General features: G+C 57.7%; 1 protein-coding gene across 2 annotated transcripts; it reads left to right on the plus strand.

The window, feature by feature from the left end:
- Nucleotides 1-27,984, plus strand: SEMA3F (semaphorin 3F). Of its 2 annotated transcripts, XM_063114209.1 has the most exons (19): nt 1-491; nt 4,447-4,606; nt 17,340-17,500; nt 17,605-17,667; nt 17,769-17,888; nt 18,594-18,686; nt 20,179-20,272; nt 21,633-21,752; nt 21,976-22,115; nt 22,231-22,345; nt 22,513-22,582; nt 22,747-22,891; nt 23,910-24,132; nt 24,725-24,813; nt 24,925-24,966; nt 25,150-25,307; nt 25,527-25,594; nt 25,848-25,981; nt 26,649-27,984. In XM_063114209.1, the coding sequence occupies exons 2-19, from the start codon at nt 4,495-4,497 to the stop codon at nt 27,057-27,059; spliced, it is 2,358 nt and encodes a 785-aa protein (XP_062970279.1). In that variant the 5' UTR covers nt 1-491; nt 4,447-4,494; the 3' UTR covers nt 27,060-27,984. The 2 variants fall into 2 exon arrangements, with proteins under 2 accessions (XP_062970279.1, XP_062970280.1); XM_063114210.1 differs by lacking the exon at nt 18,594-18,686.
- The last annotated feature ends 1 nt before the right edge of the window (nt 27,985 follows it).

Below are 27,985 nucleotides of genomic sequence, written 5' to 3' on the forward strand. Positions count from 1 at the left end.
TCCCGCCGGCGGCCGCGAGACCAGAGCAAGCGAGCAAACGAACCGCGGCGGTCCGGCGAGCCCCGAGCACAGCGTAGGGCGAGGGCGCGCCGATAGGAACGGTGCAGACCAGCGCGGCCACCCGGCCTCAGTCCAGCAGCCAGGCGAACGCAGAGCCCCGAAGCCGAGCGCGCGTCACCGCCCGCGCCCCGCGCAGGGGAATGCGCCCTCCGCGAGCTGGCCAGGGGGCGCCCGCAGCCCGCCCCCGGGGAGGCGGCCCCGAGCGCCCCTGAGCCTTCCCATGGCCCGGGCTGGGGCCCGGGGCCTCGGCTGCTGACGAGCCCAAAGCCCGCGGAACCGGTTAAGCCGCGGCCGCGGCGCCGATCCAGACTCAGGCGCAACGGCGAGAGGGCGCGGGCAGGGCCATGGCCCCGGGGGTCCGCTAGCGCGGACCGGTCCAAGGGGAGCCGCTCAGTACCGCCACCCGCCCAGGCCCCGCCGCCGCGGAAGAGGTGAGTGTAGCAGCGGGAACCTGGAGGAAGCGGGCAAGCGGCCGGGCCATCCCACGACCCTCTGGGACCCGCGGCACTGCAACTCCGCAGAAGTGTCCAGGGAGCGGGGTTCGGCGACCCGGGGGGCTACCAGCCGACGCAAGGGCGACAGAACTGGGATGGGCTTCGTACCTGTCCCAGCGGTCTGGACTCCTTAGCTCCGGGGCGGCGTGGAGATGTGTGGACGTTATGGCCTGCGGGGTCACCACTGTACAAAGCAACTTTTTCCCGCAAGGTTCTGGGTGGGTGGGTGCTCTCATACATCCCCACCCTCACGCTCCTGGAGCGGGAGTCCCGATCTGGCTTCTCCGGTCACAGCTCTGTCTCCCACTAACGCCTGAGGCAGCACTCTTCCCCAGTAGGTGCCTCAGTGTCTCTATCTGAAGACCGGGTCAGCCCGACGGGAAACGCTGTACTGGCAGCCCGCACGTGGGGGGTCTCCTAGATCAGCAAGGCAGGAGGACCGCGAGCCCCGGAGGCTTTTCTTCCAGAATTATGCCAGCCCCCTTGACCCCCAGCTGCCACCTTGGGTTCGCTTTTACAGCAGGGAGTCTTGCCTGGATTAGGGGGACGTCTTTATGTGGAGTGTAGGTGACCTGGGAGAGCCTTCCATCAAGCCCCAGTTTGAACCAGAGGCCCCAAATGTGAAGTGGGCAGGGGATAACAGGAGCTTGGTGGGCTTGCCCAGAGCAGGTGGGACAGGAATGTGTCAAGGTGGCCCAGGAATGAGGTAGTGCTGGCAGGAGGAGTCGGACGGAGCTAGGGCTGGGGGCCGGCTGGATAAATACCTCCTGATTCTTGAGATAGCTGTATTTTGCCACCAGCCCATTAACGCCTGGGAGGGTGCAAACTAAAGGCACCAGTGTGTTCACCCTGGAACTGGGCCAGGTTGGGGACCCCCCATCCTCCTGAATTCACCCAGATTGTCTCCTAGCAGCTGCTCTCCTAGTTGTAGAGATGGGGAAAGTGAGCCCAGGGATTGGGAGCCTCATCCCAGCCTATGAGATTGGATGGAGCAGTGGCCTCTTCCCAGGCGACCCAGGGGGTGTGCCTGGACACACAGAGTATGAGGTCTAGGCAAAGTGAGGGCACAGCCACGCCTACCCCTGCTGCTCCCCCTCAGCTCTGAAGGAGCCAGGCCCGGAAGTGCGGAGGTGGGGGCCGGGAGAGAAGGCCGGCAGCCCAGCCTCAGCCCCCGCTGCTCAGCATACCTTGGGGGGGAGGATGGAGCCAGGCCCAGGTGACCTTGACTGGGAAACCGTGGCCACAAAAGGGGGTTTCAGTCCCAGCTATGCTGGGGTGGCTCTGGTCCATGAGCTGTTGGGGGAGGGGAAGGCCAAGGAGCCAGGAAGAAGCTCTTGCTGGGGTGGAGGGGAGTATCTGAAGGGCTGTGTTGCGGGTGGGGTACTGTTAATAATTTCCTCCCCATGTTCCCCCACTGCCCCTGTTCCTGCCTGCCTTCCTTCCTTCCAGGCAGCTCTCAGCTTAGAGGAGCCAATCTCCCTTCCCTGAGGCAGGCTGTCCACCCCCTCGCCCCCACTCCAAGCCTGGGAGGTCTGGATCGGGCTGAGCGAGTCGACCACCTGGCCCCCTGTCCCACCCCCAGGTGCCTCCGGATCCCTTCCTCTGGCCGCCCCTTCCCTGCACCCCTTGCCAGCCCCAGCTCCTCGTTTCTTTGTTCGAGCTCTCTCCTCTGTCCCTCCCTCTCTCCTCCCTCTTTCCTCCTCCCTCCTGCCTGCCTCCCTGTCTTGCTCCCTCCCACCAGCCTTCCTTCCCTCTTTCTCTGCTCTCCTCCTGGTGGGCTCCCAGGTGGCGGTGGCAGTTCCTCCTCTGTCCACCCACCTGGGCTTGGTCTGCCTTGGGGGCTTTTCTGGGGCTGGGGCTGAATGGAAGGCATCTAGGGGCTGGCAGAGGGGAAGGGACTGTAGTAGAAATGCCCTCCCCTCCCCTCTCTGTCCTTCTCCTCTTCTTCCTTCCCTCTCCTCTCCCCCACCCCCTGGGTTGCCAAAGAGGGGGCCTGAACTAGGGCCTGAGGCCCCAGCAGACTTGAGCATCCCCCATTCACCTCTTTAAAAGGCCAGAGCATTGTAGGAGGTCCCTGTAGGGGCCCAGTGGAAGGCCCCTCACCTTCCTGGACACCTTGGTGACACCATCCCTGTCCTTGGTGACCCTGACCTTGTCACCATGAAAATGGAGGCAGAAAAAATGAGGTCATGGGGATGGAGGAGGCGAAAGGCACATTGACGTGAGCCCCCTGATACATAGGATCAAAACTCACAGAGGGACTCAGACTGCGTCTTGCTCTCCAGAAGCCAGGATGGTATCTCCCTGCTCCCCTGAGCCGCACCCAGCAGCAGGTCAAGTTCTTGAGCAAACTCATGCTTGTGAGGACATGTGTGGGCAAGCACATGTGGACGTGTGTATATCCAAAGCTGTTAGCAGGGGGCCTCCCAGGTGCACCCCGAGGGTAATGGTGGCTACACAGCCCTTTCTCCCACCTGCCCATTTGTCAGAGCCTGTCATTCAGTCAGCACTAGCTTTGTGCCCAGCAGACTTGGGGAGAGGCTGGTTCTCCTCCCTCAGCCAGCCTCCCCAGGAGGGAGCATCTGTGATGGGGGAACAGGAGAGATGTGCCAGGCACTCAGGAGAAGGTGTTCCTGCAGAGGGCACCACATGAGGAATAGGCCAGGAGGCCTGAAGCTACAGTTCCTGTCAGAGGACACACGAACGGTTTGCCTTGGCAGGAGAGGCAAGGGCTCATGGGAGGTGGGTCTAGGGAGGGCATCAGGGTCTCTTGAGTGGGGCCTAAGAGTCAGATGTGGAGCCTGGGCCTTGCCTTGGCGTTGGGCAGTCATAGCAGGGGAGTAACAGGTCATAGCATTCCCCACCCCTATCCCAGAGTTCTAGAAATGGGCCTGGGATCCTGCCTCATGGGAGAAGAGAATAGGGCAGATCTGGGGGATGGGGCTCACATTGTCATTCTTGATGCCCCCACCCCCAGTGCATCTGGGTGGGGGGGTAGGAGTTGGCACTGATTTGTGCCAGGAGGGAGCAATATGTTCCAACAACTGCTGCTGGGCTGCGTTTACCCAACAGCCAGCCTGCCTGGGGAGACAATATTTGAAAAACACAGTATCGAAACTTGGACCTGCTGAGGATGGGAGGGGGTCGCTCTGAAGGGGACAAGGTAGTAGGCTCAGACCCTGTCCCAGGCTCACTGGCCATCTTAGCTCCTTTTCTTTGCTCTCTATAGGCAGAGCTGAAACTTTTCCTTGGCAGGAAGTCCTTCTGCCTATCTGACCTGGGCCCCTCCTGCTTTGATTTTAGTGAAAGTGGACCCTGCTATTCACTGCTGCTGCTTTTCTTACCAATGCTGTCTCTCTTCTGCTTTGGGATATCTGCCTGTGTCTCACTCATTTCCCCCACTCTCTCCCATACCACCTCTCCACCCCAATAATCAGGTCCAGATTTCCCAGCACTGGGAAGAGAGCTTTGGCTAAAGCAGGCAGGGATGGATCCCATTTCTTCCCCTGTTCCTCAAGGTGGGAGGGAGAAGGGGTAGCCCACTTTGTTGGGGGTGGGAACAGGGGAGAGAGCCTTTGGGAACTGGAAAGATCACCTGCTTGATTGAGATGGGCCCTGTGAATGGAATTCAGGATGCTATGGGGCACCCGTTGGCTCTGGTCTTCATTGGCGACACCTCCCCAGACAAAGGCAGGCAAAAGAACATATATGAGGTTTTCACACTGGGGCATTCATGGCCCCATGCTGGGTTATAGCATGGAGATACTCACCACCCTTTTTGTTCAGGCAGGGAAATGGAGGTACCTTGGGCAGAAATTGAACAAGGGAAATGTCAGTAGGACAGGACTCCCCCATCTGCCTTACGCATTCCAATCTGGTTCCTTCCTCTCAGGTGTCCAGAGGGCCAAGCCTGCTTCCTGGACCCTAGGCCCCTCCCACAATGCCTGTCGCTGGTCTCCTCCTCTGGGCTTCCCTACTGACTGGGGCCTGGCCAGCCACCCCCTTCCAAGACCACCTCCCAGCCACGCCTCGGGTCCGGCTCTCATTCAAAGGTAAGAGGCTGCCTTGCTCTTCCCCAGAAATCCTCTCTCTTCACAGCACTTGACTCCACTGTACAGGAGGAGAGAGAGCGGCGAGGTCAGGGGGAAAAAAGGACGAGTTGGCAGGGAAGGGGAGGCAAGGGAGGCAGTGACTTGCTGGGACAGGCTGGAGACTGGACCACTTAGACATTTTGGAAAAGGATCCTGAGTCTGGACATCTTCCATCAGACTGTGGGTTCCTGAGCTGGGTGGCCTAAGGTCTGCAGGGTGTCTCTCTGTGAGATAATTGGGGAGATGGGAATGTCACTCCTTCTGGACTTGTGTTTACTGAGGCCCTTTCTTGCCACTGCTCTGCATCTGGTCCTGCCGTGGGAAGACACTGGGGCCTCAGGAGTCTGGATGAGCAGGACTTGCTCTGCTGGGGTGTGGGTTCTTGAGGAGCTTTCCCACAGGTCTCCAGGTAGGGGGGTTTCCCAGGAGACTGAGAGGGCACTGTTGGTGACTGACAGGGAGGCCACCTGGTGGGTTCAGGGAGAGTGCATGCTATTGTGAGAGACCTGAGCTCCTGAGATCCCCTTGAATACTTTGCCTGGGAAGTCACTGGAAGGTTTTAATGCTGGGTTGGGGTACACAGAGGGAGATTCTGGTCCCCCAGCTCCTTCAACTTTGCACTTAACCCACTAGGCAGGTGAACACACATGGTACACAGCCAGGTGTACAGATGACTCACTCCTAGCCACTTCCTCAAGGGTATGTGTGGCTAGAAGAGTCTAACCTGAGCCTAGGGTGAAAGGCAGTGGCTATGCTGGGGTCTGGGGGACCTGGGGTCACTGCTGAGTTCACAGGCTTGGCCCGCTCTTGCCAGAGGTAACTTCATCCAGCTGCCTGCCCTGGGTGGGGCTGACTCAGCCCTGGCTGGCCAGATTTCCGGGCAGCCATATTGGGGTAAAAGGCTGGGCTGACCTTTCCTTCCTCAGGCTTGGCTGTGGCCCAAGCCCCACCTCATTGTGTCCCTCAGCAGGACCCCTCCCCTGGCCTCATCCCATCTCTGAAACTTGATGGGAGGAGTGGGGAGTAAGCTGCTTATCATCGGTTCTTCCCTGTCGCTGACTTCTAGAATTTCTGAGGATGTGCCTGGAAGGAATCCTCTGCAGGGCCTGAGAAATGGGCAGAGAAGTTAATCGGTTTGGGTTGGAAAAGCACCCCCTTTCCCAGGCCTGGGAAGGTGAGATATTTATTCTGCTGATACCTCCACCCTTTCCTGGTGGAATTACTCAGAGCAGATTAATAAATCTTGAAGAGGCCGGATCCCCTTTCTAACCCCTTCCCTAGCCCAGGGTGCTGGCAGGGGGAGAGGAGTGTCTCCTCCCCCAACAGGGGAAGGGATGGGTGGCATCATCTCCACAGCCTGGGACCTTGCATTCACTCTGGGTGTTATTTTAGTTATCATACATGCAAGGAAGCAGGAGGGATGAGACATAGGGAGGTTCTCTGTGTCTTTTTAAACCTTCTCGGACTTCCAGGGGCAAGGGAGCAAAGTATTGTGTTCCTGTTTTCCAGAGAGAGAAACTGAGGCTCAGGAAAGGGCAGGGTCAAGGTCAGGCAGGAGACAGAGGCAGGGACAGAAATAGAACCTTGGTGTCCTGGCCTTGCCGGCGCCCACATCGTGTCTGGTCGATTCCCTCACAATTAGCCTGAAGCTGACACCCGCGGTGACTAAAAGCGGAACTCGCTGGCAGCCAGCCTATGGTGCTGCTGTCTGCTGTGGCAGCCTGGCGCGGGGCTGTAGGACATGTGGGGCCACCCCATCCAGGCCTCTGTGCCTTTGCACATGCAGATTCCCCTGCCCTGAATGACTTTCCTTGTTCCCAGCTGACCTCATGTCTTAGTTTGAAGCTTAGATGTCACTTCAGTTGAACAGATACTTGAGCACCTCTTGTGCACCAGGCCCTGTACTGAGTACTAGGGACTCTGCACTGTACAAGATGGGGTGCTAACAGTCAAACTGGCTGAAAAGACAATAGACACCCAGTTGGTCAGAGCCACCTAGGAGCCCAGCACTTACTGTACACTGTAGTCTCAGCCAGATCACAACCATGTGATGTGGCCCCCGGTGAGGAATAGGCCCTCACCAAGTGTTTGTGGAGGGAGAATGGAGACCAATGCCTGGAGAAACTGGGATCCCACTGTTAGGCCAGGCTCTGGGAGTGGGGGGATCTTTCCTCCCCAGGTACACATGAGGGGCACAGAGAGGGTTGCTCTCAGAAGCACAGCTGGTCACTGTGGCCCCATGTCTCAGTTTCTCCATCTGTACCTTGAATGGATACAGCAGCTGGGCATCCCCTGTCCTGCCCTGGGTCCTACTGCAGCTGGGAAGTGCCATTTCTGAACTGGGTAGAGCTAGACCCTCCAAGCTGGAGGTGCTGGCATGAGGGGCCCCACTGCCCTGGGCCGATAAAGGAACAAAGGCAGGAACTGGGCCAGGCTTGAGCTTGCTGCCCACCCTTCCGCCCTGAGCACCCCAGCCAGGTCTAGAGTCAGGAGGGTGTGAGGGCAGAGGGACCCAGGTTTCAGTCAGATTGGGGGGATTCCTAAGGCCCATCTTCTGAGCTTCAATCAGCAACACAGCTGAGGTCGGGCAGAAGTGAGGGGTCAAATGAGGAAGATTTCCAGGAGCAGGCAAGGTATTCGTTCATTCCCCACTCTTGGGAGCTGGGGGATACCTGGGGCTGGAGACCCTGGACAGCGGGGCCCTCTTTCCTCCACCCATCCATGCCTGGGCCGGAGTCCCCTTCACTCCAGAGTCACTGCCCAAATCTGGGAGAAAATGCACTTCTTCCCCCCACCCTGAGATGACCTAGGCTCTGGGGCACCACCTCCCTCCTGGGCAGCAGCAGGGAAGTTGGAGGGCCCTGCCAAGTCCTTTGTTCCACTGGGAGAGTGTTTACTTCTTCCCAGGAAGCCACCCTGAATGCACCACTGCTACTTGGGCTGGCTTTGGCTAGGAGCTGGAGCCAAGATGTGTTCGGGTGGGGGAGAGGAGTCTTGCAGACATGAGGCAGCTGGGCTACCGGGGAAAGTGAGTCAGGAGTAGAGAGGGAGCAGAAGATCACCTTGCCAGAGGATGTCAGGAAGGAAGAAAATAACAGAAATAATAGTAGGTACCCATGATGAAAACCAAGCAGAAGTCCCCCCAAAGTCTGAGGACGGTCTGCCTAGGTTTCCTGTGAAGGAGGCGGCTCAGAGGGGCTCGGTGGCTTCCCAAGCCTCTCAGGAGCAGGACTGAGATTGAGCCTGGCTCTGCCTGATGCCTGAGCCCATCCCAGGACCAAGAGTGGAGGGCAGGGGATGGTGGTGCTATAGGCACAGCTTCTTCCATGAGCTAGGGACGGGGTTCCAGGATCCTACGGAGCCAGCCTCAGCCTTCCCAGTGTCGTTGCCCAAGGAAAGGGCTGGGGTAGCACTGGGTAGGCCCCATGTGCCCTCTGCCTGCTGAAGTGGCAGAATTTGAGTTTGCTTATTTCCAGGCTGCAAATCCAGCCCTCCATCACCCCAGCTATTCAGCTGAGCAAGGCCCCTAGGAAGCCCTCTCACATCAGAGATGGGAAAACTGGGGCCCAAGAGAGGAAAAGGGCTCCTGTGGACATGGAATTTGGGCCCTCTCTGACTCCAGGCATAATTTACTTGCTCAGTGAGGGAGGATATTCTGCAGGTGGAGGGTGAATAGAGGGTGCTGGCCACTGCCCACCCATCTACCTCAGTCTGGCCTCTGAGTCTCTGCAGCTGATGGCCCAGAACAGTGCCACCACTCACGTCATTTGCATGTGGCATGAGAAGACCAAAGGTGCCAGGACTCCTTGTTTGGAAATGACAAGATGAGAGGCTTGGAGGGGTCCCAGCCCACTTGCTTCACTCATATGGGGTGTTGAGCATGGTTTGAGGTAGAAACGCCTTTAGCAAGCCTTGATGTAGCACTGGCCCCTAGACCTGGCTGCAGGGTGGAGGTAGGGCTGGGGAGCTAGAGGACCTGCTCTTGTCCCAGGGGCTCGTTGGCCAGCCAAACTGTAGAGGATTCAGACTGAAAAGGAGTGAGGGAAGAGGAGGGACGAGACCCAGGAGCTTTGATCCAGAAGGGCACCGGGGAGCTGGGCAGGGTTCAGGTGGCTTTGAAAGCACTTAGTGGGGTTTGGAGCCAGCAAGGCGGGGAGGGGTGGATGTGCCAGGATGAGTCAGGATGAGGGAGGAAGGAAGACCCAAAGCATGAACTTGAGCCCAGATCCCTGCATCTAGGATATCGGTTTTCCTGGAAATGGAAGCTGCCTTACTCCTGAGAGGGAACTTGGAAGTGGCCACTTCAGGAGTTGGGAGGTTCTGGAGGCTGCCCTTCCCCCAACTTGCTAGGAATTGGCCCTTGAGAGAGTGGAGACAGGGTCCTGTGCTTGCCTGAGAACCTTCCTGAGTCAGCTAGGCTAGGGGCTGGGGCCTTCAGCAGTGGCCCTTCCGGATCCAGCTAAGCTTTGGATGGGACCGCCACTGGCTGGGCCTTTGCAGCACAGGCCTTGTCTCTGATTCCCTGGCATGAGGCCCACCCCTCCCTCCCTCCCTGGCCCCAGCTTCCCTTGGCACTAAGTGAAGAGCTGGTGTATGCTCAAGGAGTAAATCATGTTCCTTGGCAGCCCCCGCTGCTTCGTAATCATAAAGAATTTAAAGAGAAACCGCCAAGATAAAAATCTCATCCTAGCCCATGAAGGCATCTTTCACCCTGTAGTTTAGGATACATCGAGCTTCGGAGTGGGCTCTTGACTGTTGCAGACCTATGAGTGCGCACCGCTGACCCGTTGGACCCTTCAGAGGTAGTGACAGCTCAGAAGGTGGCTTTCAGGCCATGGGTACCTGGTTCCTAACTCCTGGGAGACCTCCAAGTCCTCACTCAGGGCAGAGAGTGGGGTACTTCAATTTGGTATAATGCAGATGTGATGGTGGTGGTTGAGTTGGCCAACCCTGTAGGCAGACAGACTAGTTCTACCCTTGTCAGCTGTATGACCTCAGACAAGTGGCTTAGCCTCTCTGAGCCCTGGTTTTCTCTTGTGTGGTCATGGCAGTGGCCCCATGGAAGCAGCATCCTGAGAGCTTAGACTGCGTCTGGCTGTGGGTAGACCTTGAGCAGTGAACTTCTCTCTGTGTTCCCACTGCCCTGTCTGGAAAATGGGAATAAGAATAGTACTGGCCTCATTGTGTTGCTGGGAGGATTAACTGTGTGAATACTGTTGCTGCCCCAGTGAAGGAAGTCTCAGTAACCGGGGGCTATACTGATGGTGGTGACCAGGTGAGGGCTGATCCAGGGGGATGCCCCAAGGAGTCCCGCACTGCCTCACACCTCCCTGAGAATTCTAACCTTTGGTAAGGGAGATGGTGTTTGGAAAGGACTGCGCCCTGAGCTCTGTGGGGTGGTGGGAGGGGGGTCAGAAGGAGGAGCATGCCTACCACGGGCATCTGGGTAGGCTTCATGGAGGAAGCTGTGTCTCAAACAGGGGAAGGGAGATTGTGGGAAAGGGACGGGCAGGAGCAGAGGCAGGCGCTTGCAGGGCAGCACCTGGAGAAGAAGGCAAGATCTAGACGGAGTCTTGCTTTGGGGGCTAGGATGTAGAGTTTGAACTTTCTTCTTGTGGTTTTTAAGCTCTTTTTTTCTCATGGCAGAGGTACTAAATACGTATTGTGGAAACATTCCAGTGATAGAGATGCATTTGGTGGAGAGTGGATACTTTGGAAGTAGCTCCCCCGAAATAAGCTCCCAAGCCTAGTGGGGGCACATTGTCAGCTGCAAAGATCCCCTCTGTGAGTACTGTTCTGGCTCCTGTAGCTTATGCTAGGGGTGACCAGACCTGGGCTGCTCACTTAGGCATCTATGCAGCTGGGCAGAGAGCATGTTTTCCTGGCCTGCCCTGGTGCTGTCCTGGGAATCTGAGCCCTGCCTCAAGGGAGACCTTGGGATTATGGAGAAGCAGAGAGGATTCCTGCTGCATTTTTCTTAGAAATAGCAAGACAGCCTTTGCCAGAGGCCTGGATGCCAGAAGGCTATGGTCTGAATCCAAAGCCTAGCTCACGTGGGTGCCTGAGCTTGGCAGGCCTGCAGTCCCCCATCCAGGCTGCCAAATAGCCCCAGGGAGAGGGTGGAGGCCTCCTGGGCTCCAGACCCTGACCACCCGTCCTGGCCCTGCAAAGAGTGGGATCTGGGCAGTGGCTGTTGGCCTGGATCCAGGGGGCCAGCCTGTGGGGGGATGGGTTGGGGCTCGGCTAGGCTGACATGTGGCATTCTCACTGGGGCCACCAGCAAGCACTGGCTCTCTGTTGTATCTCTCTGCAGAGCAAGGACAGACCCAAAGCAACAAGCCCCTCCAGGGACCAGGAGGCTTCAGCTCCAGATGCCCCTTCCCCCACTCTTTTTCCTTCCTTCCTCCCCTTACCCCCCTTGCCTCCACCTCCTCCCATCACCACCCTTCCTTGGCTTCCTACCCGGACATGCTCTTTCCTCTGAGCTCTCTGCACCAGCCAAGAGCCTGTTTCTTCCTACTTGGGGTTCGGTGCTGATGCCCTTATTTCCCTCTGTGGGCAGAGTCCACAGCCTGGTGTATCTTCTGTTCAGGCAGTACAATCACCTCCAATGGGCCATATACTGCAATTGGCAGAGTGGCGGCTAGAACTGGGGGAACTTTTGGGCTCTGCAGCACCCGAGGCTGAGTGGGTGGCACTCCAGGGGACCTTTACCTGGGATTGCCTGTACTATCATTTTTGTCAGCCCCTTCCTGTCCCAGCAGCAGGCCTGTGTGGAGGACTTGTTACCTTTGCTTGACTGGCTACCAGCTGAGCCCTGTCTGGGCTCTTGACCTGGCCTCACTGCATCTGCCAAGGCTGACCCTGAGCATTCATCTAGCTGCTCTGTACCTCAGTTTCCCCATCAGAATGTTGGGGAGGAGGCTAAAATTGTCTGGGACATCCTGGGCATCTCTGGGTGGGTGATGTGAAGGGACTATAGGAGTCCAAGGAGGGTGGCAGAGATGGGGGCTGGGCCCAGGGCAGGGGGAGGGTCATGACACCCACCAGCCTGTCGGTCCCATCCTGGCCTGTCCATCTGGGTGATTTATCAGAGTAAATGAGCCATGGAGAGTTTGTTGTCTTTTGCAGTCAGGGGGAGGAGGAGGTGGTGGAGGAAGGAGTAAGGGGTTTCCGGGCGGGTCTGGAATGTGGGAGGAGGGGTACACCCCCACCACCACCTCCCCAGGGCCTCTGGAGCTGGAGTCACTCACTGAACAGCGGGTTCACTTTCCCCACCTGAGAATGGATCAGTGCAACCTTCCCCCTCAGGACTAACCCCTCTTTCTACCCCCTTCACACTGAGCTGGAGCCCTGACTTCTGTCTGGCTGTTGAATGCCCAAATGTGTTCTCATAAGCACCACCCATGTATACTGATGAGGTCCCTGTAGGACCTCTTGGCCCCCTGAACCACCAGCCCAGCCCTAGAATGATCAGGTGCCACGGTGCCATAGGGGTAGACAGGAATCAGTGGAGGCTTCTAGGCTGGAGAGCCCCTCATTGCTGGGACAAGTCAGAAGTCACTGGATATCCCTGGAGAGACAAGGTGTGGAACCCCGGGCTTGGGACTAGCGTGTGTGCCAGGGAGTAACCCTGTTGCTCCTTCCCTCTGGCTTTTCCTGGCTTGAGGAAGAGCCATGTCCCCAGCCTTGTCCTCTCCTGGGCGGGTCAGGTGGGCGCTGGGGCGGAACGGGCGTGGGAACAGCATGCCTGGGCCTACTGGTCCCAACCCCCACCCCTGAAATGAGAGAAAAGCAGACAGCAGAGCTTTAGCCCAGCTGGGTGGCTCTTACCCTTGCTCGGTGTTTACTGAACAGCTGGGATGTTTACAGTAGTCCTTAAGGAGAGGCCCCTTGTTCCAGAGGATTTCCCATCTTGAGGGTCCCACTGGGGGCTCCTCCTACCTCACTACCTCCCTGAACCCCTGGGATAGGCATGTCAGAGATGCAGGGACTGTAACTATCCCCACCCTCATGAGGGCTGAGCCAGTGGTGCCTTCTCCACCCTCTTCTCTGACTTTGGGTCCCTCTCCCCTGCAGGAGCTGACATATCCCAGAAAGTGGCAGCTCTAGGTGGTGAAATACGGTAACGGGGTCCCCAGTTTAGACATTTAAATTAAATTCAATCAGAGCAGTTATTGAATATAAACACGCAGAGTCATTTACATGTTAATTATGTTGAATGGACTACAAGGCCATAATTAGTTGCTAATTGGGTGAGAGAGGCTGTAATTGGTTTTGTTGGCAAGACCTGGCTCACCTGCCTGGGGAGAAGGGGTGGTGGTGGCTGTGGATGGCTCCTGGAGAGGCATCTGGGTCTCCAATCTGGAAGGCCTGGCCAGGGATGTGAGAGGGGGCAGATATTGAGGGTCTTAAGACCAGAGGAACCTGTAGCCTACCTGGGTGGTAGACAGGGAGGGGGCAGCTGAGGTCTGGCTTTTAGGGATTCCAATCAAGAAATTCGGGGGGGGGGGGCGGGGAAGAGACTGGAGAGCTAACCCCAGATCTGCAGTGGCAGCCTCCCCTGCCCAGGCCTATGTGAGGTCTGGGTTTGAACAAATGGTAAGTGCCCAGGAGAGGGCCCGTGAAGCACAAAGCAGGTGTCGCTGTGGGATATCCCTGCAGATGCTGGTCCCTGGCTTGGCCTGGTCAGTGGTTGAGGTCTTGGCATGGGGGTATGAGTGAGTGGGTGTGCTGAGCAGGGGGAAGGTGCATGTGAAGGCTTCTGGACTGCCCTGCCCCCAGCTTGGCCTGGCTGGGGCTCTCAGGGTTGCAGGGATGTGGCCAGGGGCTGAGGCCTTCCGGCTGGCCGCTCATTAAAAGAGGATTAGGCCAGGAGCCAGAGGACCAGCCCAGTCCCCAGTCTTCCTCTGGGGCCCCCTCACAGCTTTGGGGGAGTGAAAAAGAGCCTGGGGTCACTTCTCCCTAGAGTCTAAGGGGCTGTCCAGTAGGGACTGCCTGGTCCTGGCTACTCCTGTCGCTGCCACTGCTACCATATTCTTGTCTACCTCAGTTTCCCTCCTCATAAGGTCAGGAGGTCTGTCTTTCTGGTGATGAAGCACTGAAAAAGACCCAGGCCAGCACCCCCCTTCGCCCCCAATCCCATTTCTCTTCAGCTGCACTAGCCCACACAAGGTCAGAGGTCAGAGCTAGGCTGCAGAGACCTGTCTATCACCCCCAGTACCCAACACTGCTGGGGGTGGTGACGCTGTCAGTCAGGGCCATTGCTTTGTGGGGCTGTAACCAAGGCGGGTGGAGTGCCCACCTCTGCTCTAAGACCTCTCTTTTTGCGGTAGCCCCTGCCTTACTGGCAGCAGATCTTGTGTCCTGGAGACAGGCAGCAAGAGGTGGGGACCACCCACTTGGGGTCTTTGGGTGAGAGTTGTGGACACGCCTCCTCGGTGCCTGTCCTCGCCCACCACGTCCTTTAATGTAAGGCATCATCAGCGGCTTCCCAGAGATGAGGAAATGGAGACCCCAGTATTAGGCCCCTTATGCATTGAAAATGTTCCTGCCTCTGGACCTTTGCCAGGCCATTCTGGGCCAGGACCCCAAGTATCTGATGGCCATGAAGAGTCCTAGAGGCTGGGAATGGCTGCGGAAATGAGGTGTCTGATGCCAGAAAAGGTTCTTCCTTCCTGATGATGGGAAAATCCTTCCCGGATGTTGCCCCACCCAACCTGTGCCCAGCTGGGGTGAGAGTATGGGGGTGGGGAGGCCTTCGCAGGAGACATCACCCAGGCACACCACCCTCCCTTCTGCCAAGGTCAAAGCTTATCCAGGCTTAAGTCCTGACACCCACAGAACCCTTGTTTGTACCCAAGCCCCTCCCTCAATATTACCTTGGCAATGGGGGGGGGTAACACTCCTGCCGTCAGAGCTGGGCCTGGGACAAGTGAGGCAGAGACGTGGACTGGCCTGAGGACATGATGAGGATGGGTCCACATCAGCCCCCCACCCACTAATGCCACCTCTTCACCACCCAACATGGCCTCCTGGGGGCTCCCCTCCCCTGCCAGTTTCCATGGTAACTGGAGCATCACATCCTGTGACACCAAAGCCATTGACGCCATATCCCGTGGTTACTGGGAGGGGTCCCTAGGGTCCTGAGTCATGTGCCCTGTCGATGGAGGGCGAGTCACCTTCCGGCCCAGGCCCTCCTGGCAGGCATTCTCCACCACCAGGACTGACTTCCCCATGGCCTCCCCCTCCTTCAGCCATGGACTCGAGTGGAAATCCTGCCCCCCATGCACTGTGGCATGTCACTTCCCTTCCCTGTGTCTCAATATAAATTGGATGTTGTGAGCACAGGGCTCTGTACATAGATGCTTGATGACTGACTGAGAGGCTCCCTTCACCCCCACCTCTGCCCAGGGACAGACTGGGGATAGCGGGTGCAGAGGACTGAGAGGCAGGATGTCTGGTCAAGGCTAGTCTCCTACCCCTCCATCTGGGACTCAGTTTCCTCATCTGCTGAGTGATCTCACCCTGCCTTTCTCACAGAGGGAGTTAGAGCCTGGGAATACTGGGGCTTTGGGAACAGGTGGGCATTGTGGACTTGGGGCTTGGGCCCTGGAAGTCGTGGCACAGCAGAGGGGGAGTTGTCTGGCTTATAGGTGCTCAAGGCTGGGCAGGGATGGATGGCATAGATTATGGCTGATTGGGTCCCTGAGGTCTAGATGTCTGAAGCTTCTCCCCACCCCAAGTGCCTGTGTCTGAAGGTGCCCACTTGAGCCTCTGCCCCTCTTCCCTCCGTTGACCCCAAAGTGCCCCCTAGCCCAACAGTACGGGTGAGGGCACAACCAAGGCCATGCCCCTAGCCAGGGTATAAATAACCCCTGGCGGGCTGTCCCAGCCTGGGGGGGCTCTGTTGGCAGCCCCACTTCCTCTCTGGCCACTTCCCAGGCCTGGGGGTGGGAAAGTGTTTACTTTCTTGTTGTCACTATGGCTGGGTGGACAGGCAGGGGACTCCGAGTGGCCTAACAACAGGTGCGGGACAGGTGCCCAGGCTGCCCTGCCCAGAACTTCAGAGGCACCGCCGGACAGGCGGGTGAGACCATAGCCAGGCAGGGATCGGCCCTTTGATCCCTCGGCGTCCCTGGGTCCCAGCGGCGGCTGGCCAAGGTCATCACCTGTATTCCCTTGTTGCCACATAGTCAGGCCTTTCCTTGCCCCCCCCCAGCCCCTCAGAGTGAGGTACCAGACATGGGCTCTGGATCAGCTGTTGGAGTCCCCTGGCCCCAGCCCACTTCAACTACCCTACATGCCCATCCCAGCACATCCTGGAGCTCCTGTACGAAGCTGCTGTCCAGCTTGTCCCAGGATCCCCAGCACACCAGCAAGGGTCAGGGTCAGCCAGAGACAGCTGCCCTGAAGTGGAGGGTGACCTTGACTGATGGGATGGAGCCACCTACTGGTCCCACCTTCAGGCTGTGTCCAGAGCCTCAGATCCCAGCTGTTCTATCCCTCAAGATGCCTTGGGGCTTGTCCCAAGCCAGCCTCTTGATTGCCGCCCCACCCCCCTGTGAAATGGGCTACCAGCTGTGGGGAGAGGGGACATGTGGGACTCTGTTGGTGAGTGCCTCATCTGTTGCAGGACATGTCTGTGCAGGTGCGCATACCTGCGCCATGTGTATACATGCATGTGTTCTGTGGGCTGTCATCTTAAGTCCCCTGTGTGTGTGAATATTCATTACCTTCATTACACTGTTCACTCTCCTGCTGAGCTAAAAATAACTGGAGTGGATGGAGGAAGGGCTTGCCAAGAGTACCCCTCATCTCCTACCCTCTCAGAGGCAGGTTCCCAACCTTCCTGGAGTCCTGTGTCTGTTATTAGCTGAGCCCCCTCCTGTCCTTCATCCCTAGAAAGCGGGACTTTTCCCCACCATCCTGTGGGTGGGAGGGCCAAGGCTTCTGGACTCATTCAGATGTGAAAACAGAGGACCCAATTGGACCCTCCCCCGAGGCCTGGGGACTCTTTAGCACTAGGGGGAGAGCCTCTTTTCCAGAAATGACCGTTCCTGGCTGATTCAAAGTGACCTGAGAGCTCCACCATTAGCAGTCTTGCAGGGTCTGGAGGAGGCAGTGGTCTGTAAGGCAGCATGCTCCAGCAGGGCTTTCTGGTGTTCTGGCTAACCTGCTTCAGGCCGGGTGTGAACTGTGCTGTGTACCAGTTGTGCCCACTGCCTGGTGGGCAACCGAGGTGAGAATAGGGCATCCAGGCTCCATGCCAGCACCTCCGGGCTGTCCTAAATGTACCTGTCCTCCTACACTCACATGCTCATTAACCCTTTTAGGCCCCTGTGGGAAGCCAGCCCCACCCTGAACATGGGAACATTAACCCCCACCTGAGCAAAGACTCTTTGATGCTGTCATACACCCTGGCCCACACCCACAGCCCTCTCATCACGACCCAGAGACTAGGTTTAGCCTTGGGTGTGGCCCCTTCCCCAGCCGGCCCACTGGTTTCTTCCCAGCCTGTTGAAGACTGAAGAGGGAGCTGAGTAGGTCCTGGAAGGGGAAGCTGGAGGGTTAAGACAACTGTGTGGTGGGAGCCCAGAGGGAAACCTCGCGGCCTCAGTACCCCTCTGTCAAAGGGGGTACAACTGGATGGTCTCCTGAAGGTCCTCACTAGTGCCCTGTCCTCCACCCACAGAGCTGAAGGCCACAGGCACTGCCCACTTCTTCAACTTCCTGCTCAACACGACTGACTACCGGATCCTGCTCAAGGACGAGGACCACGACCGCATGTACGTGGGCAGCAAGGACTACGTGCTGTCCCTGGACCTGCACGACATCAACCGCGAGCCCCTCATTGTAAGGACCAGGCCAGATGTGGGGCATGGGGGAGAGGGGACGTGGAACCCCAGGGCTCAGGGCCTGTCCAGCAGGCAGCACCCTCTGACCTCCATCTCTGGCAGATCCACTGGGCAGCCTCCCCACAGCGCATTGAGGAGTGTGTGCTCTCGGGCAAGGATGGCAACGTGAGTGCAGTGGGCTCCACAGGGAAGGGGGCAGGTGATCCCAGAGAGGGAATGAGCCAGGCAGTGGCTGGGCACTGACGTAGCCTTCCTTCTGGCCCCAGGGTGAGTGCGGGAACTTCGTCAGGCTCATCCAGCCCTGGAATCGAACACACCTGTATGTGTGCGGGACAGGTGCCTACAACCCCATGTGCACCTACGTGAACCGAGGCCGCCGGGCCCAGGTAAGCCCCGCCCACCCTGGCCCTGTGCTGTCCCCACTGGTGGCTGTATTCCAAGGGTCCTGATGGGAGGATGGGCTTGAGCCCCAGCCCTGCCACTTTGAGCCCTGTGACCTCGGGTGAGTGACTTCTTTCACCTCAATGAACCTCAGTTTCTTCACTTGAAAATGGGCTAACAGCTGCCTTTCTCACAGGTCGGTGTGAGGGGAGGCAGTGAGCTAATGCTCCCAAAGCTCTTAGCACTGTGCCTGGCACAGAGTAAGCACTCGCTCCATATGTGGCAATGATTCTCTTGCCTGTTCCTGTGGACTGTGCCCCTGTGGCCAAGCTAGAGGGCCTGGCAGGGGCCTCAGCGTTGAGAGGCTGGACGCCTGGGTCAGCTGCCATGTGGCCTGGAGGGAGCTGCCCCTTCCCCAGCTCTGCCCACCCTGCCTGCTTCTGCCCTTCTCCATTTCCATGTGGGCATGTGTGTGAGCTGGTGTGACCTTATAGGGCATGTGTGAGAGCGACTGGACCTAAGGGGCACATGTGTGTGCAGGCGTGTGCCAAGCCTGTGTGTGTGTGCACATACATGCGCATATACGTACTCTGGGGGCCTGTGTGCTCACGTGTGTTCCTGGCCTGTGTGGTGTGTGAGGCTGGCAGCCCGAGCCCGCTCCCCCAGCCCCTGACACCCCCAGCTCTAACCCCTGTTCCTCGTCTTCTCAGGCCACACCATGGACTCAGATGCAGGTGGTCAGAGGCCGCGGCAGCAGAGCCACAGATGGTGCCCTCCACCCGATGCCCACAGCCCCACGCCAGGTGGGCCTCATCCGTCCAGGCCAGCCTCCCCAGGGTCTTCCCTCTACCTCTCTGCCCCCACCCCATTCCCACCCCTTCCCCTGCAGTGCCCTCAGGCTCTGAAGCCATTCCTAGCTGGATTCATGTCAGCCTCAGTGTGAGCCCTGCAGGCAAAAAGTCATGAAGCCACCAGGTGGGGAGGACAGGAGCCCTGGGGACAGCTGTGCCTCAGAACATGTGTGTGTAGAGACGCAAGAGTACACACCAACACATACTTGGGCACCCCTTACTCAGCACCCAGAGTGGGAATGTGGCACATGGGTGCAGTCTGACACATTACTTCTACGTGTCCATGCCCTGTGCCTCCCATGGGTCACCCAGTGGACACAGGTGTCCCGCACACTCACATGCTTGGAGCTCTCTTCTCCTGGGGTAGAGTTTGTCCACTAGTCATAACCCGGGCCTGGGCTGGGAGAACTGGGGCTGGGCAGGGGCGGGCAGGGGGGCAGGGGCTGCCGGTGAATGACAGTGTGTGCGTCTGTGGCAGGGAGTGCTGAAAAGCAGGATCATTCAAATTCTGTGTGCGTGTGTCTAGGGTATAAGCAGGGGTTCTGTGTGCTGGCAGTGATGTGTGTGAAGCTGTGCGTGCCGTCCCTGTGTGTGCAGGAAGTCACGTGTGCGGAGTGCAACTGGAAGCGGGCCTGTATGCACCTTCCCATCACCATCCTGCCACCTGCTGCCACCTCCTCCTGCCTCTGTGTCTCTCTCTCCCCTTTCCTTCTGCCTTTCCCTTCTGGCCTATGAGCTCATCCTGGTCCCAGTGCTTTCGCCAGCCTTCCTCCCAGCATCTTCCAGGCTGGGCTGGGAAGCATAGGGGGCTTTTGGAATTCCATGTGGTCTGGGCTGGATCCTTCAACTCCTGGCTCTCTGGGGGGATTTTTGGAGCCTGGGGGCTCTGTGGAGGGGCAGAAAAAAGGCCATGGCCTACTGGTCCATCCTGAGGACCACAGGTAGGGGATAAAGTCTGGAGACATAGTAACTTTAGAGCTCTTTGGCCTGATTGGACCTGATGGGAAAGGACAGGCCCTTGACCAGTGCCCCCTGCCCTGGCCAAGTCTACAGCCCCTCCTTGGCCCAAGACAGGCAGCTGCAGCTCAAAGGGTTGTGCCTTGTGGCCCAAGGGGGCCTTGGTAAGAGTCTTCCTGAGCCTGTTGGCACGGAGGGGCTTTAGCTCCTAAAAACCCACTCGATGCCCATCTCATGGCCCCCAAGGTGGGGCCCTCTGAGACTTACCTCCTGGGTAAGGACTAGAGCTAGGAATTGCCTTCCCCACAGCATGGTCCTGCCCTGGGAGACCTGATTGAATGGAGTTTACTCCCAAGGAGCTCTCAGAAGTGCAGGGGGTGGGCCCAGCGTATCTCTAGGGGGTCGTTCTCACCCTAGGAGCCTGATAACCTTACCCTTCCTGGTTGTGGGACTGCCTAGATGGTGCTGAGCCCCCCTCTGCCTGCAGGATTACATCTTCTACCTGGAGCCTGAGAGACTCGAGTCAGGGAAGGGCAAGTGTCCGTACGACCCCAAGCTGGACACAGCCTCAGCCCTCATCAGTGAGTGCCCCCACCCCACCCTGGTTCTACAGTCTGAATGTATGGCCTCTGCCACTGGAGGGAGGGTATGTGGCACCAACACTTACCCCAGGACAGAAACAGTGACCAGGCTGTCCCTGAACCCCTCAATGAGGCCCCACCTGGGAGGGGGAAGGGGTGCAGTTCAGAGCCTGGTATGTCCTGAGGGGCGGAAACTAGGTGGTAGGAGCCTCCATCCAGCCTTTCCGGATGGGGGTGCTGGGGGCCCAGGTCCTACCCTGAAAAACAGTGTGGTCCATGCACAGTCCAGAGCCCTCCTAGCCGTAGGCTGCCTAGAAGAGAAGACAAGCTGAGTCTGTATCGGACGTGGTGTGAGGGGTGGTTACATAGCACGTTCCTGGTATGTCTAGGAGGCTGGGAGAGGCCCACAAGGAAGCACCAGTGGAGAGTTCTGCCCTGTGACCAGCCAGGGAGAGCATGTTTCTGGTTTGGGCAGTTGTCTGGGAGAGTTGGGGGCTGTTCTCTGAGGAGAGGTCCTGTCTGGGGCCCCAGGAGCAGCTGCGGCCTCTACCCCCAGGTTGGGCAAGCCTACCACTGACCCTGGCCCATGCATTCTGCCTATTTTCTGGCTGTCCAACCCAGTCAGCCTTCTCAGAGCAGCTGTTGGGCACTGTGCCACCTCCAAGTCTGGGAAAGGCCCTTGGGGCAGGGGGCGGGCATTATCATCCCCCTCTTGAGTGAGAAGGTCTCAGCTTGATGGCAGAGCCCAGACCAGGGAGTCTGATGGGGGATGACAGCGCCTGCCGTGGGGGAATCTCAGAGGGAAGACATGGAGTGGTGTGCTGGAGCCAGCTCAGCTGTTAAATTTGCAGGAATTTTGTGAGCCTATTGTTATTATTAAAAATTAAAAATTAAAAGCTATTATTAAAAATTAAATTATATTAAAACAAATGTGACAACAACCAGAAAAGGTAACAAATACTCCAAACTCATTACTTCCTAATTATTTTACTACATTGTATTGTTATCTGTGCTCTTGTGGTTATTTACATCTATTGTATCTGTGAGGTAGAAATTCTGTGCAATGGTGTTGGCAGTTATTCCCAGCTCTGCTTTCAGTGGCCTCAGGTTAGGAGCTTGAAATCAGCCATGGTGGACTATTTACAGCGCAGAAATTGGCTATTGCTGCTAATCAGAGCTAATTGCTACTAATCCCAACCCGCCCAGAGCCAAGTGTTACCATTTACCAGCACCCTACTGGAGATATGATCATGCCTGGGGAGACTAAGCGGGGGAGACAAGACCTTGCCCTGGAGGTCATTTGGGCTGTGCCCTGGCCCAAGCAAAAGGCAGACTCCCTGATCCACTGGCCCACCTGCAGATGAGGAGCTCTATGCTGGTGTCTACATCGATTTTATGGGTACTGATGCAGCCATCTTCCGCACACTTGGAAAGCAGACAGCCATGCGCACGGATCAGTACAACTCCCGGTGGCTCAATGGTGAGTGCGGCCTGCAAGACTTTTGGTGGGCGTTTGTCTGTTTTATGGCAAGGGGATGATAAACAAACATATGTGCAGTTTTCGGCCTGTGACTGGCTGGTGTGGGGGTAGTTTCTTGTCTGGAGAAGAGCTGGAGGTGTTTTTGTACCTGGCTGGGGATTCTGTTGGGGAAAAGGCACCGTCAGAGGGAGGGCTCACCCGGCTGACCCCTGCCCACCTGCAGACCCCTCGTTCATCCATGCTGAGCTCATTCCTGACAGCGCAGAGCGCAATGATGACAAGCTCTACTTCTTCTTCCGCGAGCGGTCGGCAGAGGCACCGCAGAGCCCCGCTGTGTACGCGCGCATTGGGCGCATCTGCCTGGTATGCTGTCCCCTCTCCAGGCCCAGTCCTGGCTGTCAGCCCTGCTCCAACAGGGTCTTGGGGATGAGTGAGCTGATCTGACCCGGACTCCTACCCCATACCCCCTACCCGCTAGAATGATGATGGTGGTCACTGCTGTCTGGTCAACAAGTGGAGCACGTTCCTGAAGGCGCGGCTTGTCTGCTCTGTGCCGGGCGAGGATGGCATTGAGACTCATTTTGACGAGCTCCGTGAGTGCCCAGCAGACAGGCAGGGTCCTGTGACTGCAGTGGGAGAGATGGAGGCTGGATGGGTGGCCAGGGTACCTTTGGTGGGCCCCCTCCCCTGGGGAGGAGCGGGGGGGCCCTGGGGCTCCTGCCTAAGGCACCCTCTCAGTACCTTCTCCCTCTGTCCCCAGAGGATGTGTTTGTCCAGCAGACCCAGGATGTGAGGAACCCGGTCATTTATGCTGTCTTTACCTCCTCGGGGTGAGGCTGGGTTCGGGGCCAGCAATGGCAAGGTGTGGCCAGATTGAGGGGTTAGAACTTGTGGAGGACCCCAGGCTGGGGGCAATCTGTAGGGTGGGGGAAAGCTGGGAGGGCCCTGGGCCGAGGTTTTCCCCACCCACAGCAGCAGCTTGCCCTGCACACAGCTCCGTGTTCCGAGGCTCTGCTGTGTGTGTCTACTCCATGGCCGACATCCGCATGGTCTTCAACGGGCCCTTTGCCCACAAGGAAGGCCCCAACTACCAGTGGATGCCCTTCTCAGGGAAGATGCCCTACCCACGACCCGGCACGGTAAGGGCCCTGCTCACCTGCCTCTCCCCTTCCTCTCCTTCTAAGAGGCCTCCTCTGAGAGGACTCCTGTGGACATGGGCCCCACCATCACAGAGCTCACAGCCAGTGAGGGAGGTGAACCATAACCCACACAAAAACCCAGCATTCACAGCCAGCACCAGGCTGTGAAGGAACCCAGCCGGACCCCGAGACAAAGATGGGCAGGGTGTGATGGGCTGCTCCATGGGTGCCCTCTGAGGGGCTGCTTGCGAGCTGAAAGTTAGAAGGAAGGGCCAGCTTTGGAGGCTAACAGTAGGTAAGGAGGTGGGGAGTGGGCAGGGGCCAGGCCTGCGAGATCTGCAGCAATGGGAGATGTTTCACTTTATTTTGGTGTGACATGGACCACTACAGGAGTCTAGGCAGAACAACATGATCTGATCTCTTGCAGTGGGACAGGGAGGGGGAAAGCTGGTCTCAGCAGGTGTCAGGGAAGGCTTCCCACCAGAGGTGAACTTGGAGTTGAAGAATGGGCTGGAGTTAAGCTGTCAGGGGTGGAGAGCAGGATGAGCCCCAGCCAGGCAGGGGGAGCAGCTTCAGGGAAAAGGGAGAGTGTGCCTAGAGTGTTACAAGGACTTCAGGGCCTGCAGTCCAGCTGTGCAGGAGGAGGGGTGAGACTGGTGGAATAGCCAGAGAGGAAGGAGACAACAGGGTGGGGATGAGGACATGGGAGGGGAGTGGTCAGCTCTGCTAAATGCTGCCACAAGATCATGGCACATGAGGCCAGGGAGGTGGCTGTGGGATTTGGTCACATGGGACCTTGGGATCTTAGCAGGTCACGTGTAAGGAAATTTGGAAGGGGTTTCATAGAATGAGAGCATCCCCAGATTGGCCTCTATGCTACCCGCCTGGAGAGCGGGTTTTGAAGAGCAGAGCAGGTAGAGGTGGTAGGACAGACGGGGCAGAGGCCTCTCCTGAAGCTAGTGGGTCTGGTGTGGCCCATCTGGGCAGCCTGGGACTGACACTCATCACCTGCCTGCAGTGCCCTGGCGGAACCTTCACGCCATCCATGAAGTCCACCAAGGACTATCCTGACGAAGTGATCAACTTCATGCGCAGCCACCCACTAATGTACCAGGCTGTTTACCCTCTGCAGCGGCGGCCCCTTGTGGTCCGCACGGGTGCTCCTTACCGTCTCACCACTGTCGCTGTGGACCAAGTGGATGCAGCCGACGGGCGCTATGAGGTGCTTTTCCTGGGCACAGGTACCCACTGCTGCTCCCGGCCCCTACAATGTGGGGCCCACTGGGTAGGTGGGGGGTGCCAATCTGTGGGGCTGAGACCTGCCCTGCTAGGAATTGCTATAGGCTTGTCAAGGTCAACTCTTTCTCCCTCATCCTTTGTTGCTTCTCTCTACTTCTAAGATAACTGAGGCTAGGGATGGGAAGACTCCATTCCATGTATGGCAGGAGAGGGGTGGAGACAGATGACAGACACCCCCAGGATACACAGGTTCAAATACTGACACACATGCTTGCAAGTGCATGTGCACATGAAAGTGTATCCACCACAGCTCCAGGAGCCCCCAGCACAAGGGAATGCCTCAGTGTCCTGGTCTCAGCAGGGCCCAAAATGAGGGTCTGGTTGGGGGGGCAGACACTGGCCATTACCCCCTTTTTCTGAGGTCTGTCCCCTCTGACCTCTTCCCCTCATCCCAGGGAATCCCTTCAAGCGTGGCACAGAGCTCCTGCTCCACTGCCCTAGGGGGGTTTGGGCCCTGGTGGGGGTAGGGGCTGAGGCTGGTGCCCCTTCCCCAGTATCCCCAGCCCCACTGAGGCCCTGCCCGGCCCGTTCCAGACCGCGGGACAGTGCAGAAGGTCATTGTGCTGCCCAAGGATGACCAGGAGATGGAGGAGCTCATGCTGGAGGAGGTGGAGGTCTTCAAGGTAGGTGCGGACCCACCAAGTCTTCTCCCTACCTTGACCCTTCCCAGTCCCAGCCCCTAGGTCAGGGCAGGGAGGAAGTGCCCAGGTTCTCAAGCTGATTCCTTTTTCCAGGACCCAGCACCTGTTAAGACCATGACCATCTCTTCCAAGAGGGTGAGTCTTTGGTGAAGTGGGTTGGGGGTAGAGAAGGAGTCTGTATCCCCTTGGGGTCATGTCCTTGGCCCAGGGGTGGGGAAATGGAGGCATGGAACAGGGAAGAGAAGGAGCCCAGACCAACTGGCTGCTGATGGGGACTGGCTGTGGGGAGGGAACTGACAAGCCTCTACCTCCCCCCAGCAACAACTATACGTGGCCTCAGCTGTGGGTGTCACACATCTGAGCCTGCACCGCTGCCAGGCCTATGGGGCCGCCTGTGCCGACTGCTGTCTCGCCCGGGACCCTTACTGCGCCTGGGATGGCCAGGCCTGCTCCCGCTACACAGCATCCTCCAAAAGGTGTGGACCTTCAGACCCTTGAGGTTTTAGCCACCAGATCCAGGGTCCTGTCCTGGGGGTTTGGAGGTAGAAAGGGCATTACCCTGGGAGAGTCTATGAATGAGACATCACTGCCCTGGGGATACAGGGCCCTGCTCTGGAGTCTTAGGGTACAGGGACCTGGGGGGAGGGGCAAGCTTTCAGGGAGCTGCTCTCAGGAACTATTCTGTCTTCATCCAGGCGGAGCCGCCGGCAGGACGTCCGGCATGGGAACCCCATCAGGCAGTGCCGTGGGTTCAACTCCAATGGTGAGTGTGCTGGGCCTCACCCCTGGGTGCTCCTCACACTGCCCTCCACTGTAAGTATTCTCAGACAGTTGGTGGGGGTGAGGGGACTTGGGGTTTTAGAGATGGGACATCCCTGGTCATCCCCTCTAGGAGGAGATGCCCAGTGGCGCAGCCCTGCCTTTATGGGTGGGTGCCCCTCAGTGCCTGCCCCTCATCAGCCAGTGGGCTGCCCAGAGCCAATGCCGCTCTTACTCAGCGCCCTCTTCATCTACAGCCAACAAGAATGCCGTGGAGTCTGTGCAGTACGGTGTGGCAGGCAGCGCAGCCTTCCTGGAGTGCCAGCCCCGCTCGCCTCAGGCCACTGTGAAATGGCTGTTCCAGCGAGATCCCAATGACCGGCGCCGAGAGGTAAGTTCCTGTGCCCCACAGTCCTGCACCGTGGGTATGGAGTCCCTTGTATGGTGGAAATTTCATGTGGGTGAAATGTAGCATAGAGGCCAATCTGGGGATGCTCTCATTCTATGAAACCCCTTCCAAATTTCCTTCCCTACGTGAAAATCATTTGAGTGAAACTAGTTTTGTGAAAATTCCGTGGGGCAGGCATAATTATATGGAAACCATTTATAGGTATGCCTCTTTACATGAAAATCCCATATATGGACCCACTGGGAATATACCTCCTTGTATGGAAGCATCGTGTGGATGAGTTCCACTATATGGAAATTCTGTGGGTAGCCCTCACTTTATGGAAATGCCTTACAGGTGTCCCTCTTTATATGGAAACTGTGTGTGTTGGGGTACTCTCATTAAATGGAAATTCTCTGTGTGTGCTCCAAAATTCTCTCATTGTACAGAACCTCCTTATGGTCAACCCTCCTGAAATGGAAATATGTATGGATGCCTTATTCAGATCTCTCTCGTTATATGGAAACTTCATGTGGGTTTTCCTTGGTATATGGAAATTCCACGTGGGTACCCCTATGTGGAATGGCCACAAAGGTGGTCTGATCTGGGAGCTGGCTAGGGCAGCTGGGTGGTCACACAGCCCCTGAGTCCCTGCTCCCTGCACCTGCAGATTCGTGCAGAAGACCGCTTCCTGCGCACAGAGCAGGGTCTGTTGCTTCGAGCGCTGCAGCTTGGTGATCGTGGCCTCTACTCCTGCACAGCCACTGAGAACAACTTCAAGCACGTCGTCACACGGGTGCAGCTGCATGTACTGGGCCGGGACGCCGTCCATGCTGCCCTCTTCCCACCGCCGGCTGGGAGCGCCCCACCGCCCCCAGGCGCAGGACCCCCCACGCCTTCTTACCAGGAGCTGGCCCAGCTGCTGGCCCAGCCAGAAGTGGGCCTCATCCACCAGTACTGCCAGGGTTACTGGCGCCATGTGCCCCCCAGCCCTAGGGATGCCCCAGGGGTACCCAGGCCTCCTGAGCCCCAGGACCAGAAAAAACCCCGGAACCGCCGGCACCACCCTCCGGACACATGAGGCCAGCTGCCTGAGCCCAGCAATGGGCCAGCTAAGCCCTCCTCTCTTTTAATATAAAAGATATATATATATATATATATATATATATAAAATCTATATTCTATACACACCCTGCCCCTGCAAAGACAGTATTTATTGGTGGGTTGTATATAGCCTGCCTCAGCGGCTAGAACTTAGACCCATGCTGGTCAAAGACAGTAGAAAGCAGAGCCCACCTAACCAGGCCCAGCCAGTTGGCAGGGCCAGACTACACAGTCCCCAGGCTCAACTGGAAGTCTACTTGCTTGACGGCCACCGCCAAGACCTACAGGACACAGGGAGGGAGCAAGCCCTACTTGGATGGTGCACAGACTGTACACCTTTGCCAATGTGTGCTGCCAACCCACGCTGTGACAGACACGGATGTGAGGACAGCTTTGGAGGCTGAGAGTGGGGGTTCAGGTGCACTAAGAGAAGGGAAGAAGGGGCCGTCACAGGATGTTGGCTCCTGCCTGGGTTGGGGGCACTCAGTCAAGGCCAACCCCTTCCCAGGTATTTATTCTCTATTTATTGGGGACAGGAGGAGTCCTGCCTGAGTTGGGCAGTACCTTCAGCCCCTTCTCCTCTCCCTGCCATTGCCACCCTCTACCTCCTTAGCTTTTCCTGTGCCATCTGGACTCAGGCTGGGAGAATAGCAGAGGGGCCAGGCGCAGGCAGGGTTGAGGGGAGCCCCCCAGCCCCAAGGGGAGAGGGGGCCATGGTGGAGGCCTGGGGCCTGCAGGGGCTCCCTGGGGCTCCCTTCTGCCCACCACCTCAGGCAATGGGTGTAAATAGCTCTGGGGGGCAGTTGGGTGGATGGGTGGAGGCTCCTGGTGGCCCTCTGTTGCCCAGGCCACAGCCACCCTTGGGTTCCATCTTGCTAATAAACACTGGCTCTGGGACTAGAC

This window comes from Cynocephalus volans, chromosome 11 (genome assembly GCF_027409185.1).
Source record: "Cynocephalus volans isolate mCynVol1 chromosome 11, mCynVol1.pri, whole genome shotgun sequence".
Classification (NCBI taxonomy): Eukaryota; Metazoa; Chordata; class Mammalia; order Dermoptera; family Cynocephalidae; genus Cynocephalus; species Cynocephalus volans.